This window comes from Magnolia sinica, chromosome 5, assembly GCF_029962835.1.
Source record: "Magnolia sinica isolate HGM2019 chromosome 5, MsV1, whole genome shotgun sequence".
Classification (NCBI taxonomy): domain Eukaryota; kingdom Viridiplantae; phylum Streptophyta; class Magnoliopsida; order Magnoliales; family Magnoliaceae; genus Magnolia; species Magnolia sinica.
The window spans coordinates 90259154-90276213 of NC_080577.1; the positions used below are offsets into that span (position 1 = coordinate 90259154).

Sequence of the window (17060 nt, forward strand, 5' to 3'; positions counted from 1 at the left end):
GCAAAACTCTTTTTCTTTTTCTCTTTTTTCTTTTTTTTTATACACACGCACACACACCCCCCCACACACTCACGCCATAGTGGGATTTCACCACCTATGGATACTCGAACCCTTGACCGGGTGTTGAAACTCCTGAGGGTCTACCACCGGTGCAAGAGTAAGGATCCAGATGTAAGCAAAACTCTGCATACGCTTTACACCGTAAAAGTGTTTTCCCGTACGTCCATTTCCCTAGCTTAGTCTTTACCATTTAATTACTTTGCCCTGTTTGCTAGTTTGGTACTTTATTTCACCCCTCCAAACCCATCATCCCCGAATTTCAGTCCTTGTAGGCATTATTTGGTAAAATCTGAATACTTTGAATTTTTTTTCATAAAAATCCCATTATTTTATGGGAAAATAGTTTCCTCCCATTTGTTTATGCTATCAAGGATACGTGTGAAAATCTAAATGAATGACTTGTTGGGATATTATTGGAAAAATCTTGCCATATATATATATATATAAAATATAATTTTATTTGTAAATAATTTTTGGCAAGATTTTTCCAATAATATTCCAAGAAAAATATTGAAATTTGAAAGTATTTTAAGGCCAAGAATGTGCTAGCTTGACATAATCAATGATTTCAATTAGTACGAATGTAATGGCAATAAATAAAATCACATAAATGGTTTTGATAACATAAACATGACCCTAAATTCAAAAGTGCTTTTAAATTATACAGGTATTTTAATGGGATCTCTCACAAGTATCTTCAAATCATTCGTTCTTTTATTGATCCACTGATAATTCAACCCAGCCATTCATCATTGGCCATCTCTGCCGGACTCTGGGCCTAGAATTTAAGCCTGAGCCCACCCTCGAGCCAAGTTTAGGGGCCAAGCCCTCGCGGGGGCAGCCAGTGCATTGCCAACCCTAGTAGCAAGTAGATTACTGAAAATTTTGATTAAAAGAGCAGTTTTTTTTTAGTTTTTTTTTTTTTTCCACTGTTGGATGGTGTGTAAAAAAATCCACAGCCGTCCATACCGATGGATCATCATCCATTCTCATGCTCATAGATCCAATGTGTAGAAATCCCTACAACATCATCAAGCATTTGGTAGATGAGTTCTGTATGAGGGTGTGATCTATCACCCATCACAAACTTATGAATGACACCATTCACTTCAATCATACTATAACCAGGCACCTTCCTAACTCCCAAATTGTTCATCATGGTCCTCACCATGGCCACCTCCTCCCACTGGCCCACTTGTGCATACAAGTTGGCCAACATGACGTAATCGCCAGGAATGCAATCATCCAAATCAATCAAATTCTCCATAGCCAACTTACCCACATCGAGATTCCGGTGTGTGCAAGCCGAGCCTAGAAGACTCCTCCAGAGCGCACCCGTAGGCGTCATGGGCATTGTTCTGATGAAATCGACAGCTTGGTCCAACAAGCCTGCACGTCCAAGGAGATCAACCATGCACCCAAAATGCTCAATCGTCGGCTCAATCTCATACACATCCCTCATACATTGAAAGTATTTGTGGGCCTTTTCAACCATGCCGCTATGACTACATGCACTCAAGATGTGTGTGAATGTGATCGGCGTGGGTTCAATTCCTGCATCTATCATTTGGGAGAATAGCCTGAGACCCTCCTTTCCTAGCCCATGCATAGCGAGCCCACCGATCATAGCACTCCAAGATAGCACATTCCTATCAGGCATTCTATCGAATAGCTTCAGAGAGTAGTTTATAGCGCCACACTTGGTGTACATGTCCACAAGTGCAGTGGCCAAGCTGATGAGATCAAGCTGGAGCCCATTCACGATTGCGTGGGCGTGGACCGATTCCCCGAAATTCAAATACCCGCAACGGGTACAAGCTGAGAGCACGCTCACCAACGTGGTCTCATCGGCCCGCACATTGTCCACAAGCATTTCCACAAACACTCCTAAGGCCTCACGGGCATACCCGTTGTGATCATATCCCGCGATCATAGCACTCCACGACACAACACTTCGTTGGGGAATTTCGTCAAACAGTTGACGAGCGTTGTCGAGGCGGCCGCATTGACAGTACATGTGAAGGAGGGTGTTGAGGGAGTAGATATCCGAAGCATAACCAAGCTTGAGGAGGTGGGCATGGACGCAAGCGCCGGCTTGGAGGGCGGAGAGGAGGGAACAGGCCTTGAAGGTGAAGGGGAAGGTGAAATTGTCTTTAGAGGGCATCTGGCCGTAGACGAGAAGGGCAAGGTGGGGCGCACCAATGGACGTGTAGGATCGAATCAAGGTGTTCCAGAGGTGGGGTTGATCAAGGCCGAGGCGGAGGGCATGAGCATGGATTTGGCGGAGGTGGATGGTGGTCGTGCATTGCTTTATTAAGGAAAGGCAACGGTGGTGATGGGGAGAAGGGAGAGATGGGCGGAGATCAACGGTTGCCAGGGTTGATGATGTAAGTGAGCCCAACTAAGGGAAGGCCGTCTTATATACATGGGAAGAAATGAGATCCAACGCAATGGTGTTGGGGAGGTGGGAACTCCTCCATATCATGGAAACGTGAAATGCCTGTGTCACCAGGAAGATCCTGGGTCGGAAGCTACGTGGGGACCATAGAGATGGCTGTGACAAATCCACTCCGTCCATCCGTTTCTAAAGCGCACAAAAGGAGAAGAATCCAAAAATCGGGCAGATCCAAAACTCAGGTGGGCCACGCCACATGAAACAACCGAGATTGAACGCCCACCGTTGGAATCTTCTTGGGGCCACAGAGGATCGGGATAACATTTGTGCCCGTGGTTTTTCAGAGTTGTTATAACCTCGTGAATGGTTTGGATGGCATATAAACATTGTCGATGCAGTTTTATTTTTATCATCAGAGAATCTAGTTATATTTGCGACTAAGTTAGGGTACCCTCCAATGCCAAAGCTAGACAGAGAATCCAGTTATACTTGTGTCAGGGTTTTAATGCATACCTTTCTATCTAAATCCGGACCCGATTTATAGCCTTGGGATGAACTTCTTGGATGGAAAATTTCCCTACTTAAAAAATGTTAGTGTAGCTGTTTGATGATATCCTCGTCACGCAGTTCTCGGAACGGCTTCAGTGATAAAGTTAAGTGGTCGGAACCTGGGAAGGCTGTAGTAGATAGCCAAGCTCGACCAGCTGAGGCCGAGCTCCAGGTCTAAGGTTCGATGTCGTCCCAACATTGATTTTTTCAGAGTTAAGTGTTTGGCTGGGATCAAATTGACCTGTACAGTAACTTGGTGGAAACTCGTTGGTTGTAGCAAAGAGAGCTTGGTGGGTATGGGATTCCTTGCTTGTGGTCGGGCCGTCAAGCCATTCATGGAGATCATGCTTGGTCGTGCAACCCGGGTTACCTTCTGTGGTTACTATTCTCCTACACTGGTCGCCTTAAGTCAATCCAATTTTTACCCAAAACAGTAGCCCCCCTACTTCCGAGCTTGTTCCACAAGCTCGGGAAGTAAGTTGGTAGGGATTGACACTCATGCAGAATCGTCTGGGAGGTCGGATCAACTCGTCATCATTGTAGGAGAGAAAAGGGCAGCATGTGTGGAAATCGAGGAGGATCCCTAATGATAGTGACGGTGCGCTCGAGGAGGTGTGGGCTTGCATGATGTTTCTTCGGCTTACTACCCGTAGCGTGTGGACACGTGGCGTTGCCTTGGAAGTCGAGTCATCCTTCAAATGGCAAGCCACCATGTGGAAGGGCTTGTACGCTGGTACGATGCCCTTTCGATTTTCGACCAGTGGTGCGCAGGCACATGGCCCAGTCTTGGGAATCGAACCGAAATCGCGAATGGGCCGACGCCACGTGGAGAGTAACGTAAGTTGTAGTGCCTCCTCGACTACGGCATTAAATGCGGGCATTTACTGCTGCAGTCGTGTAACATCCCGAATTTTTCCCAACTTGGCAATGGACGTCCTTGGACATAGAACTGCCCTAGGACCTTATTCTGTTGTAATTAGGGCGTAATTTAGTTAAGTATTAATAGCTTGGATCACTCTCTATACAAACTACAAAGGCCCAAGTACCACCTCAGGCAGAAATCAAATAGGACCAAATCCTTTAGAAACTAGATTCTCTATGCAATGGGCCCTAATCACTTTAAATACAAACTGCAAAACCCAAAACGAGTAGAATCGATACCGCTATAATACCCTAAAACTTAGGATAAATCTCTAAACCCAGTTGCTCCGGAAGCACCTTGAAACTTCGTATCGGACCTAGACCGCATGTCGAGTGTCCGATGACCGTGAAACTATACATTTATGACCGCATTACTGGACTTGACAACCCCCTCGAAAATCAAGTCTTAATTGTGTCTATAAATGCACAACTTGAGCCTGGAGCGAAGTGTATGAGAAACGTGAAAATATTTAGAAATAAAATCCGAGTTTAAGTCATCTGAGTCGTGTCGTTTGCACGCCAAATATAAGAATTCAGACCGTCAGAATCTGACCCAAATACACCCTCGGATCAGGAGAAATGTCCCACACATGTCGGTGTACTTGTGACCCTGATCGAGTGACCGTGACCGTTAAACTAAAACTAATCTGCCACGGTCGATCTGCAAACCCGATCGTAACGAAAACTCAACCTAACCTAGATCCAATGTCAGAGAGCTTAACTCCGACCACACGCAGAAGAGGGGCCACCAGAAGTGCTCTGTTAGGCTGAAACAGACGCCCTTTGGATATAACCTAAGTATACCTTGGCCCTGGGGCCATTGACATCGATTCTGAGCTTATAAATAGCCCTTAAACCCCCTCACTCCCAATCCATACGAATTTCTTAGAAACCCTAGGTGAGAGAGAAAGAAAAGGAGAGAAAAGAGGAAGGAAGGAGGAGAGATTCTTGGGGATTGTTGTTGGGATCTTTTCCCACAACTCCACACGCCGTTTCGCTTCTCTACTACGCTACTCAACTTGTTTCGGTTTCGATTTGGGTAAGAAATCCTAACCCTAATCTCATTTTAGAAATCTAAATAGAGATATCGACGAAATAGCTAATCTATTTCGTGATTCAGGTAGCCGTTGTGCCGTAGACAAAGACGTAGTGTTCAAACTGAGCTCGGTACGGGTCTACCGGCGAAAGGTGCGGACTATAAACGTATAGGTTATGGTTTTCAAGCCTTTCAATATCGGTTAATGATTTATTACTGACGTGTGTGCTATTTCACATGTCAAATGCGTCGTTTGTTTCGCGCTTCAGATATATATGAACTATATTGACTATAGTGTATTCTAGGTATTTGTGGAAATGATTGAATACGTGTAGAATTGGAATTCGTGTTTGCCATAATTATCTGTCATGGATAGGGGATAGTTGCATTTGTAACAATTCCTTGGTGAAAAGATCCGCCTAAATACATGTTATGACCGATGTACGTCATGTATATTGAAGGGTGTAGTTTAAGTGTTTGTCGAAATGACTGAATGAATATGAATGATTTGTGCTTACCGTGGCTATGGGATGTAAGTGCATGATGATGGTGTATGTGACAACTCCTTGTCGGAAGGATTTGTCCAAGTATATGTTAAAAATCAACATATGTCATATATGTCGATAGGTGTAGTATAAGTGTTTGATAAATTGTCTATATGAGTAAGTAATTGGTGAATTGTATTGTATATGAGCGTTGAAATAAGGTTCTCAACTACCTTAATTATGTGTATAAATCTCTCTATGTACCTTATGTTATATTGTCTGATTACTTATGAAATACATATGTGTGAATTCATGTTTATATTGTATTTCATAAAATGCTTAAATGGTTGTAGGATTTGAATTACTTACTGCTTGATTATCTCACATGAACTCTTGTTAGTACTGAGTGTGGTTGGGACTATGAAATAGTCCAGGCAATCGGTAACAGGTTCTGATTTGGTGGCTGAGGTTGTTTTCGCCCACAGGACGTGTTCGATGAGCCCCAGCCGTACTTCGGTTGTCGAAGTGGTTAGGCCACACGGAGTGCTCGTGCACTTCATGTCGATTAATTAGATGTACGCTCATGCTAGTCGAGCTCGTCAAGTAACCCGATTGACCCGATGTATGTTCACCATGTATGGACGTTACTACTTGAACCTAAGGTACCAAACTCACCATAAAATGCCCCTTTAACCTTAGTACCTCAATCTGCTAAGACTCATGAGCTGGGCATGGTGGTATGGGACATCGTGGTCGAGTTGTCGGCCTACGCTGGGGTGACGAGCCTCCCTGTAGTGACCAGTAAGCAACCCAAACTCGTGAGCCGAATACGGTGGTATGGGACACTGTATTCGAGCTGTCGCCCTACCCTTGCGCAGCTTAGCTGTGGTCCCCAGTCGGGTTGGTGATGAGCATTCAAAAATAGACTGTCAGTTGGTAGGGTGTGGGTAGTAGTGACCTCGAGTGTACTCTTAGACTGCGTTGAGGCGATGAATCTTTCCGTAGCAACCAGAGTATAAACTAGGCCTACACTGATAAGATAACGAGCCCTTTGTAGCGACCTAGAACCGTAACATCGTATGAGATTTACTAGGACTAATGACCCTAGAATGGATCATCGTTTGGGAATTGATATAAGGGAGGTACCTTAGCTTTTCAATCCTGCTGTATGAAAAGGACTAATAAGAACTTGGTAATCATACTCATGCACCGAATTGCATGTGCTGTTTGGCGATGTATAGAGAGCACGAGGAAGTGACTGACATTACTTAGGGATGTTCGATTGTATTATTTTATCATTACTGCTTGACTGAATTGATAACATGTTAACCTTTGCTTTATTGTTCCACTGAGTTAATCACTCACTCCCACGTTACTGGACAGTGTTGTACATACCAACCAGACCCTGTTGTAGGTTCAGATGATGGCGTAGCCTGCGAGGCGAAGCCGAACTTTGAGGATGATGAGGAGGGTTTCTCCTATATGCAGCTATCAGGCGTGTCTATATAGACCGTGTTCTGATCGACGGAGCTTACAGGGATGCTGACTAGATATCATTATACTCGTTATGATTGTATTTTGGAGCACACATGTATCATTTTGTACATTTTGGGAGTATACATGTACATGTTTAACCTAATAACCTTATCATACTTCGGAGACCTACTACAGTTCATATATCTTATACATCTAATACAGTCTTCCGCTTGTAAAATTCACTTGTCTCTGAAGTATGATATGCTGTTTTGGTATAATCTCATTCATGTTTAATGCACTAATATGGACAACATTTAATCATCATTATCTATGTTACATAAGTGATGCGTTGGAACTCAGGAATCGAGTTTGTGCTCGACCCCCGATTTTCAGGGAGTTACAAGTCGAGAATCTCTATCAAAGGGGAAAAAACCCTAGTATCCTGACCATTTACTCCCATTTTCGTTGCTACTCCTTTAGACCTCCTGGACGAGGCGATTTCCGATAAGTTAGAAATCCCACTCTGGCGAGCTCCTCTCCTTCTTCCTCCCCTACTTTCTTCTTTTTCCTGCATTCACCAATCTAGGGGTGCACACGGGTCGGTTCGGTCCGATTCTGGGGTGAAACCGGAACCGAACCGTTCCTAACGGTTCTACAAATTATGAAACCAGAACTAGACCATTAGCTCCATAGAACCGAACCGAAACCGGACCGTGAAAAACGGTTCGATTCCGGATCGGTTCCACGGTTCTGGATCAGTTGTGAGGCATGAAATCTAAAATACTAGAGTAAATGTGCCTTCCTTCCTCAAAATCAGCAACAAAAACCAAAATCAGCAATGAAAAAAAAAATCCATGGTCGACCACTGATAAAAGTATTGTTGTGGAAAAATTTTAGTTCAGCCACAAGGGAAAAAAAGGATATAGCTTTGTATATATTTTCTTGGACTCAATCCCTTGACTGGATGAAGTCATGTTTTGAACACCAGATGAATTAGGAGCCAGCAATCTAGATAATGCTTCTTAGGTGTTGAAAGAAGTTGTTGAAATCCTTCATGTAATTGTAAAATTTTTTTTTATTATTTTTAAAGATGATGTTTTATTAAAAGAGAAAACAGAAACAAAAGAGGAACAAAAAAAGGGGGGAAAAAGAGCAAAAAACATGAAGAACAAAACAGAAAACAGAAAAAAAAAACCTAGAAAAAGACTGCAACAGCCCTAAGATAAAGTACAACAACAGAAGATGAGCAACCCCCTGCTGCTCCATCTTTTCTTGCCCAGACATTGCTTCATGTCAGTGGTACTATGTAAAAGGGGCAGGGGCGCAGAGGGCAAGAGAGAGGGCAAGGGCAGGGGCGCAGTCGACGAGAGAGAGGGCAGGCAGGGGCGGCAGCAGTTGGGCTAGAGAGTAAAGAGATTAGATATTTAGGGTTTTTTTTTTGTTTTAAAGAAAAGGTTCGGATCGACAATTCGGATCTATGATTCGGGTCACGGTTCGGATTTACGATTCAGATCAACAGTTCGGTTCACAATTCAGTTCAGTTCTATAGGGCCTTAATCGAAACCAATCCGTATCTAACGATTCTCGAATTTTTGGAACCGGAACAAGAACCAGTGGTGTCTAGAACCGGACCAAACCGGACCGATCCAATGGTTCTAGTCCGGTACCACAGTTCCGACGGTTCGATGTGCACCCCTATCTGACATATCCGACATATTAAACAAACAGCCTGAGCCCAGAGCCTTCCAAGGTGACTCTGAGCTAGAGAGTGAAGATTCTAATTTAGGAGTTCCCTGCAATCCGCCATCTCTGATACCCTTGGGTCATTGCCGGGCGACGGAGCCTGCTCCTGCGGAGAGGGCGACAACTCAATCCTCCATTAAGCAGCTAGTAGATGTTGGCTCCTCTGGGTCAAGGTTGAGATGGGTTGACCTAGTTCAGATTAGGTCAGTTAACGCCCTGAAATTCGGGGGTCAAGCATAACTCAGCTCCCGAATTTCAAAACATCACTTATGCAACATATTGAATGATGGATGTATGTTATCTGCATGAGTACATAAAACATGGAATAGATTAAGCCAAATTGCAAATATAATTCAGGGATAAGTGAAGAACGCAAGCGGAAGACTTAAAGAAATATATGTGTACATATGCAAATCCCTGAAATACATATACATACCAGGTCATACTTACAAGTGTTACTATCAAAATTACAAGTATCAAATTACATCATCTATTCCCAAAAAGAAATCCCAGAATTCCCCGCATCAGAACAAGGCTCACTAGAACCCGCCTAAAAACCGCATGAAAGAAAATGCAGCCTCATCATCCTCGATCTCCTGCTCTGCCTCAGAGGTCTTATCAACATCTGCAACTAAGACAAAGTCTGGTGGGTGTTTAACACCGCCCCAGAACGTGGGAGTGAGTGATCAACTCAGTGGAACAATAAAGCAAAGATTAACATGTTATCAATTCAATCAAGCAGTAATGATAAAGCAGAATAATCAAACATGTCCTAAGTACTCTTGTTAATGTAAGGATGTATGAAGAATGATGCGTGCCCTCGCGCGTACACCCTCAGCATCTTCATCTTACGTTACGCATGACATCGCCTCAAAGTGCGCCACCTTTTCCAGGCACATGCAAATGCGGTGCATGAACATGATTATCAAGTTGTTATTAGTCCTTTTCATATGGCAGGATTGGGAAGCTAAGGTACATTCCTCATATCACCATCCAAACAGAGATCCATTCTAGGGTCGTCAGTCCTAGACATCTCAGACGATCATATGGTTTTAGGTCGCTGCAAAGGGCTCATCACCAATCAATGCACGCCTATCATACCTTCATTACTACAATAAGGCTCGTCACCTTAATGCGGTATCCAGGTATGCTCGAGGTCACTACAGAAGGCTCATCACCAATTAATGTAGGCCGACAGCACGAATATAGTGTCCCATACCACCATAATCGGCTCACGAGTTTGGTTGCTCACTGGTCACTACGGGGAGGCTCATCACCCCAGCGTAAGCCGACAGCTCGACCACGGTGTCCCATACCACCATGTCCGGCTCATGAGTCTTAGTGGATCAAGGTACAACGGTTAACAGGATTTCATCGGTAAATTTGGTACCCTAGATTCAAACAATAGCGTTCATACATGGTGAACATACATCGGACTATCGGGTTACTTGACGAGCTCGACTAGCACGAGCGCATGTTGGGTTGAACGACATAGAGTGCGCAAACACTCCGTGTGGCCAAACCACTGCCGACAACTCTAATACGACTGGGGTTCATCAAAACACGTCCTTTGTGGTGAAAGCAGCCTCAGCCACAATCTCAAGGTCGATTACCGATTTCCTGGACTATTCATAGTCCCAAACACATTCCACTACAACAGATATTGATATCAGCAATTTAGAATAGTAATGAAACAACAATTTCAACCATGTAGCATATGAGCATTTGAAGAATATCAACTTAACATGGATTTACACACAAGTAATACTGGAAGTTAAACAACAAGGAATATGACTTGCATGTAGGAAATCATACAACCAATAGGAATGAGATTGTCTATGACTAACGACCCTAGAATGGATCATCAGTTGGGAATTGATATAAGGGAGGTACCTTAGCATACCATAGAATACGTATGAAAAGGACTAACATGAACTTGGTTAATCATACTCATGCACGCATTGCATGTGCCGTTTGACGACGTGTAGAGAGTACGTGACTGATATGCACTACCGTTAGATAATGATCACTGAGGGAAGAGAGCATGCATCATTTATACATACCATTACTGCATTAAGAGTACTCAGGGATGTTCGATTGTATTGCTTTAGCATTACTACTTGACTGAATTAACATGTTAACCTATGTTTTTATTGTTCCACCGAGTTAATCTTGAAAACACTACCACGTACGAATGAAAGTGCCTTACACACCAAACATAGAACCGATGTAGTATTCGAGATGATGGCGTACTGCGACGATAACCTAAGGCAAGAGGATGATGAGGAGGGTCTACTAACAACTATAGCTCTTGCGTAAGCTAAAAGTAGGGTTGGTTCGATACCCAGAGCTTACATGGATGCCGACTAGATATCATTACACTCGTTATGATTGTATAGTGGAACACACATGTATATTTATTTTGTACATTTTAGGAGTATACATGTACTCTAAAGCCACGTATCAAATCGTAGAAGTCATTCAAAATCAGAGATCTTAGGATCTTCCAAATTTGAAACTACCACACGGCGTGTAACCAGCAGTAGGTATGAAAGCTTATTTTGGCTAGTGGTAACTTTATATGGACAACATTTAATCATCATTATCTATGTTGCATAAGTGATACGTTGGAACTCGAGAGTCGAGTTTGTGCTCGACCCCCGATTTTCAGGGCATTACAATTCGAGGATCTTTATTAAAGGGGAAAAAACCCTAGTATCCTGACCATTTACTCCCATTTTCGTTGCTACTCCTTTAGACTTCCTGGACGAGGCGATTTTCGATAAGTCGGAAATCCCACTCTGGCGAGCTCCTCTCCTTCTTCCTCCCCTACTTTCTTCTTTTTCCTGCATTCACCAATCTAGGGGAGCACACGGGTCGGTTCGGTCCGATTCTGGGGTGAAACCGGAACCGAACCGTTCCTAACGGTTCTACAAATTATGAAACCAGAACCAGACCATTAGCTCCATAGAACCGAACCGGAACCGGACCGTGAAAAACGGTTCAATTCCAGATCGGTTCCATGGTTCTGGATTAGTTATGAGGCTTGAAATCTAAAATACTGGAGTAAATGTGCCTTCCTTCCTCAAAATCAGCAACAAAAACCAAAATCAGCAATGAAAAAAAAAATCCATGGTTGACCACTGATAAAAGTATTGTTGTGGAAAAATTTTAGTTCAACTACAAGGAAAAAAAAAAGGATATAGCTTTGTATATATTTTCTTGAACTCAATCCCTTGACTGGATGAAGTCATGGTTTGAACACCAGATGAATTAGGAGTCGGCAATCTAGATATTGCTTCTTAGGTGTTGAAAGAAGTTGTTGAAATCCTTCATGTAATTGTAAATTTTTTATTTTTTTTAAAGATGATGTTTTATTAAAAGGGAAAACAGAAACAAAAGAGGAACAAAAAAGGGGGGAAAAAAAGCAAAAAACATGAAGAACAAAATAGAAAACAGAAAAAAAAAACCTAGAAAAAGAATACAACAGCCCTAAGATAAAGTACAACAACAGAAGATGAGCAACCCCCCTGCTACTCCATCTTTTCTTGTCCAAACATTGCTTCATGTCAGTGGCACTATGTAAAAGGGACAGGGGCGTAGAGGGCGAGAGAGAGGGCAAGGGCAGGGGCGCAGTCGGCGAGAGAGAAGGCAGGCAGGGGCGGCAGCAGTCAAGCTAGAGAGTAAAGAGATTAGATATTTAGGGTTTTTTTTGTTTTAAAGAAAATGTTCGGATCGACAGTTCGGATCTACGGTTCGGGTCACGGTTCGGATTTACGGTTCAAATCAACGGTTCGGTTCATGGTTCAGTTCAGTTCTACAGGGCCTTAACCGAAACCAATCCGTATCTAACGGTTCTCAAATTTTTGGAACCGGAACAGGAACCGGTGGTGTCTAGAACCGGACCAAACCGGACCGATCCAATGGTTCCAATACGGTAACACAGTTCCGACGGTTCGATGTGCACCCCTATCGGACATGTCCGACATATTGAACAAACAGCCTGAGCCCAGAGCCTTCCAGGGTGACTCTGAGACTGGAGAGTGAAGATTCTAATTTGGGAGTTCCCTGCAATCTGCCATCTCTGATACCCTTGGGTCATTGCCGGGCGACGGAGCCTGCTCCTGCGGAGAGGGCGACAACTCAATCCTCCATTAAGCAGCTAGTAGATGTTGGCCCCTCTGGGTCAAGGTTGAGATGGGTTGACCTATTTCAGATTAGGTCAGAATACCAAATACCCAACACCGTGGTAATCCGAGCCCCCAAGCCCGGTGAAGTCCTTAGCGATCCTCTCGAGGGCGAGGTGGCCATCTTCTTGGTCACCTTGCAATGTGGCATCCACCTCCTCATCCATCTGATCGTGCGAGAGGTCACTTCTCACTTGAGGCTGGTTCCAGGCCAAATCATTCCAAATGCCTGGAGAGCTCTGCTGAGGACCTACATTCTCTGGTTCCAACTTGTAAATGCCGAGTTGATGGCTAAGGAATTCATGTACTTATACCAACCGAAGGTCAACCCAAAGCATCTAAGTTGGTACCATTTCTCGACATGGCCGAATAAGGGTTAGACCCTTATCACCGGTAATCCGACCTCCAACAAAAATTAGAAGGACAAATGGTTCTGGGCCTCCGAAGAGTGGGAGGCTCCAGTTGCTGACTTAGTCGGGCTGCGATCTTGGGTTCCCACCAAATTCGCCATTCCAAGTTGGACATTGCTAAGCAACGGACTTATAAATTTCTTTGGCTTTTGTAACTCTGTTTACTCACCACTGATCATTTTTATACGTTTTTCTCGGACTCAGCTCCAGCTCTCCGACCTTCAGCTCCGTTAGGTGAACCGAGCAAAGGTGACGAGTGCTGCTCACAAGACTTGGAATGTGCTGATCACGTCCCACCTCCTACACCAATTCGGACTCTCCCAACTCGCCCCATCAGGTAGATAATAGGTCGTAGAATCGCCTTGAAGGTTATCAGACTGATTTTATTTTTAAAAAAACTAGGAGTGCCTTGCCATGCAAAAATGACTGACCTCCAATGCCCTGCGAAAAGAACTCGACCCCCTTTTGAGGCTAAGATGGTTCGGAAGTCATTAAAGAAGAGGAGGGTCGTCATACCTCCAGCGAAGCGAGCGGGGTCCTCCACAACTCTAGAGACGAGGTTGGAGCCCATCGCTGAAGGGCTTATGGCGAAGCCAATGGCCCCGGGCATTACGGGTGAAGGAGCTCTTAGCGCTCCAACTTCGACAATTCCTCCCCAGCTGGCGGCTATGGAGGTGGTAAATTTGGAGGAAACTGCCTCGGCCCAGGAGGCTCTCCCCGCCAAGGAGCCCTAGGCTGTAACATCCCGAATTTTAACAGCCCGAGTACATACTCGTTCCCGAGAATTTCAGGTGTAAATAATGTAAAAATTGAATGCTTCAAAATCGCACTTTGTTTTTTTCTTTTTTTTTTAGATAAATCACATCCAATTATATTCATAAAGGTAACCATTCACGAGAATAAAATCGACTATATTTATTATTCTATTAGAATAAAAAGCGTGCAATAATTCTTTAATACCCTCTCAATGAGAGCTTATTACATTATCAAAGTTTGCAGCGGAAAATAAATAAAACAATTCGTGGTGTTATCATTCTTCTTTTCTTTTCGAAAGAATCTTCCATAGAATGATTTTCGGCCGTATCATCAACCTGTAATTCACCTCCAATATCTATATGGTTAGAAAGGGTTAATGCCCTACTCATAATGATGGTTATCCTTTAAGATTAACAATAATTAAAGAAATTCTTAGGAATAATGTGAGGGTTCTAATACGTCTTGTACTCCACCACTACGAGTGGCTTCAGTATGCGCATGCCTAGCAAAGTGCGTGCAGTTCATTATACGTAGTGATCATCAAAATGTGAAATATAATTCATAGAAAATTCGGCTTGCCCCACATTCTCACACTACAGAGATTCGCTGGCGTGTCCGACGTTAACATGGATTTATACGAATATCTCAAGGCGACACAACAACGCGATTGGAGATTTATATGACACGATGTGTTCATGGAGCGACTATTTGCGACATCCAATCCCAAAAAGTGATGTAACACGCATAATAATTTACTTACATTGATTATGCATCACTCACCAACCCATGGGATTACATGCCGACTAAGAGGGCCGCTACACGAAACACATTACGTTCATGATAATATATATGAACCACTATATATGAGGCCTATAATACATCACTTGCATCAATAAAGAATTAAGTCGAACCATGAGTATTTTAAAATTTCAAGACACATGCCCAAGCCATAAAGGAAGGTAGCACAAGGCTGACCTAATAAAGGAAAAGAGTAGCAATAAGCTAACTTAATAAAAGAGAAGAGTAGCAAATAACTAACTTAATAAAAATAAAGAGAGATGAGCAAAAGGCCAACTCAATATAAAGTGGAAGCACGCATCGCTCTCAAAATTAGCAAAGGACAAGGCTTGTATCCATCACCCCACATAAATTTATAAAAATTACGTATAAATAAAATCATACCTTAACCATAATTTCCAAAAGGATAAATAATTGATAAAATTGCATGAAAAAATATAATAATATGAAAGTAGGCAAAAATAAGATAAATCATATCAACTAAAATTAGTGTAAGCTTTAAAAGAATCCCTCACCTCAGCCTTAGATCTAAACCCTAGATACATCTCGATATAGGGGAGAGAGCCTTAGACACCACACGTGTGGAGGAGGAGGAGGATGGGCGACTAGGCTCTCTCTCTCTCTCTCTCTCTCCCCATTTCCCTTTCTCTTTCTCTTTCTCTTTCTCTCTCTGTCTCTCTTTCCCTTTCCCTTTTCTTTTCTCTTTCTCTTTCTCTTTCCTTCTCCTTTCTCTTTCTCTTTCTTGGACGTGAGATCATGGGCATGTGAGAGGAGAAGGGGACGCACTCCTCCTTTTATAAAGGAGTGGGCGTGTGAGAATAGGTGTGTTTCACATTCCACCTAGATTGAGTTTCTCCAATGTAACTTTTTCTAGCAATCTTTCTTTAAATCTAATTTATCCAGTGTGTCAGGGTCGTCGAATATGGCTGAGGTATATAATTTTCTTGGTAATTTGAAATTTAGATTGGCCTATCTTAAAAATTCTCCTAACGAGTTTCAAAACAAACTTGATCTCAATTAATAGTCCACATTTGATGATCAAGGCCCAATTTTGGGAGAAATGTGTAGTCAGGATGAGTAAACAGTTGGATAAATTTTGGTAGTTGAACGATGGTGGAAAAGCCTAAATCTAAATTTTCACATTTTGTACCAAAAGGAAGGAATTGGCTGCAACATTCAACGGTGTAGGATCATAAATCAATGTTTAAATTTTATATGACCTCATAGTCATATGAGACCAAAGTGTGGTCCAAATTTGAGCTGCGATGGACGACAAGAAGTGGTTAAATAAGAATATCCATATTTATAAGGATTTGATAAGCCTCAAAAAGATAACTTTGTGCCTAAGGGAAAGCCTACCAAAGTGGGATATTCATATTTCACACTTGATCTATATTATAAGCAATCCAAGTCATTCATATAAAGGAAAATATCATACTACGACTACCCACGAGGTTTCTTCACTCGATGGACACCAAAATCAACGGTTAAGGGGATGGTTTGTCAATTGGGTCATTTTACAATGATCTAATGGCTGAAATTTGATATATACAATTAATTTATGATACGTAAGCATGGTATAAAATTTCACATCAAACGAATTGTGAGAACCACGTGATCTAGAATTCAAGAGTCTAGGTTAATAGCATTTTTATAATTATTGCTTATATGAGAGTTTTGGGAAATCTAATGGTTCCACATGTTTATAGGCACGTTTCTAAGTAATTCTTATAAAATAACTTATATCTAAATCATTATGAATAAAGAATTATTCACCAAATTAATTAAGAAAATATACATATATCAACCAACATAATTGATAGTCAAATGACATGTTAAAAATAGAAAAAATTAATGGTTAGTACTCTAATCATGTATGTAAGTGGGTATACGGTCAGTTTTGTAAATGGATGATTACAAGTGGGTTTTTGGAGTGATCAAGAGGCAACACATGTATATTTTTAGATTCAAATGACTTGTTCACATGTGTAAGTTTATAAGATTGTAATTTTGATGGTGGATTAAGCATATTCATAAGTGGTGAACAAGATGAACGGATCAGAATTTCAATTTGATTAGTGTACGAGCGAATGCAGATATCAAGTAGTTAGTTTACTATGATCGGGTGGCCGAAACTCAAAGTGGATAGTCAGATATATATACCTATCGGTGGATAGTTAGTTGAACGGTTGGTTATGATAGACAAGTGAGAGTACTTGGACATATAATGAACTTATCTTAAAA

At 42.3% G+C, this 17060-nt stretch overlaps 1 protein-coding gene across 1 annotated transcript; it reads right to left on the minus strand.

The window, feature by feature from the left end:
• Positions 1 to 1039: 1039 nt before the first annotated feature.
• Positions 1040 to 2224, minus strand: LOC131247102 (pentatricopeptide repeat-containing protein At4g21065-like). Its single transcript, XM_058247542.1, has one exon. The coding sequence runs from the start codon at positions 2222 to 2224 to the stop codon at positions 1040 to 1042; it is 1185 nt and encodes a 394-aa protein (XP_058103525.1).
• Positions 2225 to 17060: the final 14836 nt, after the last annotated feature.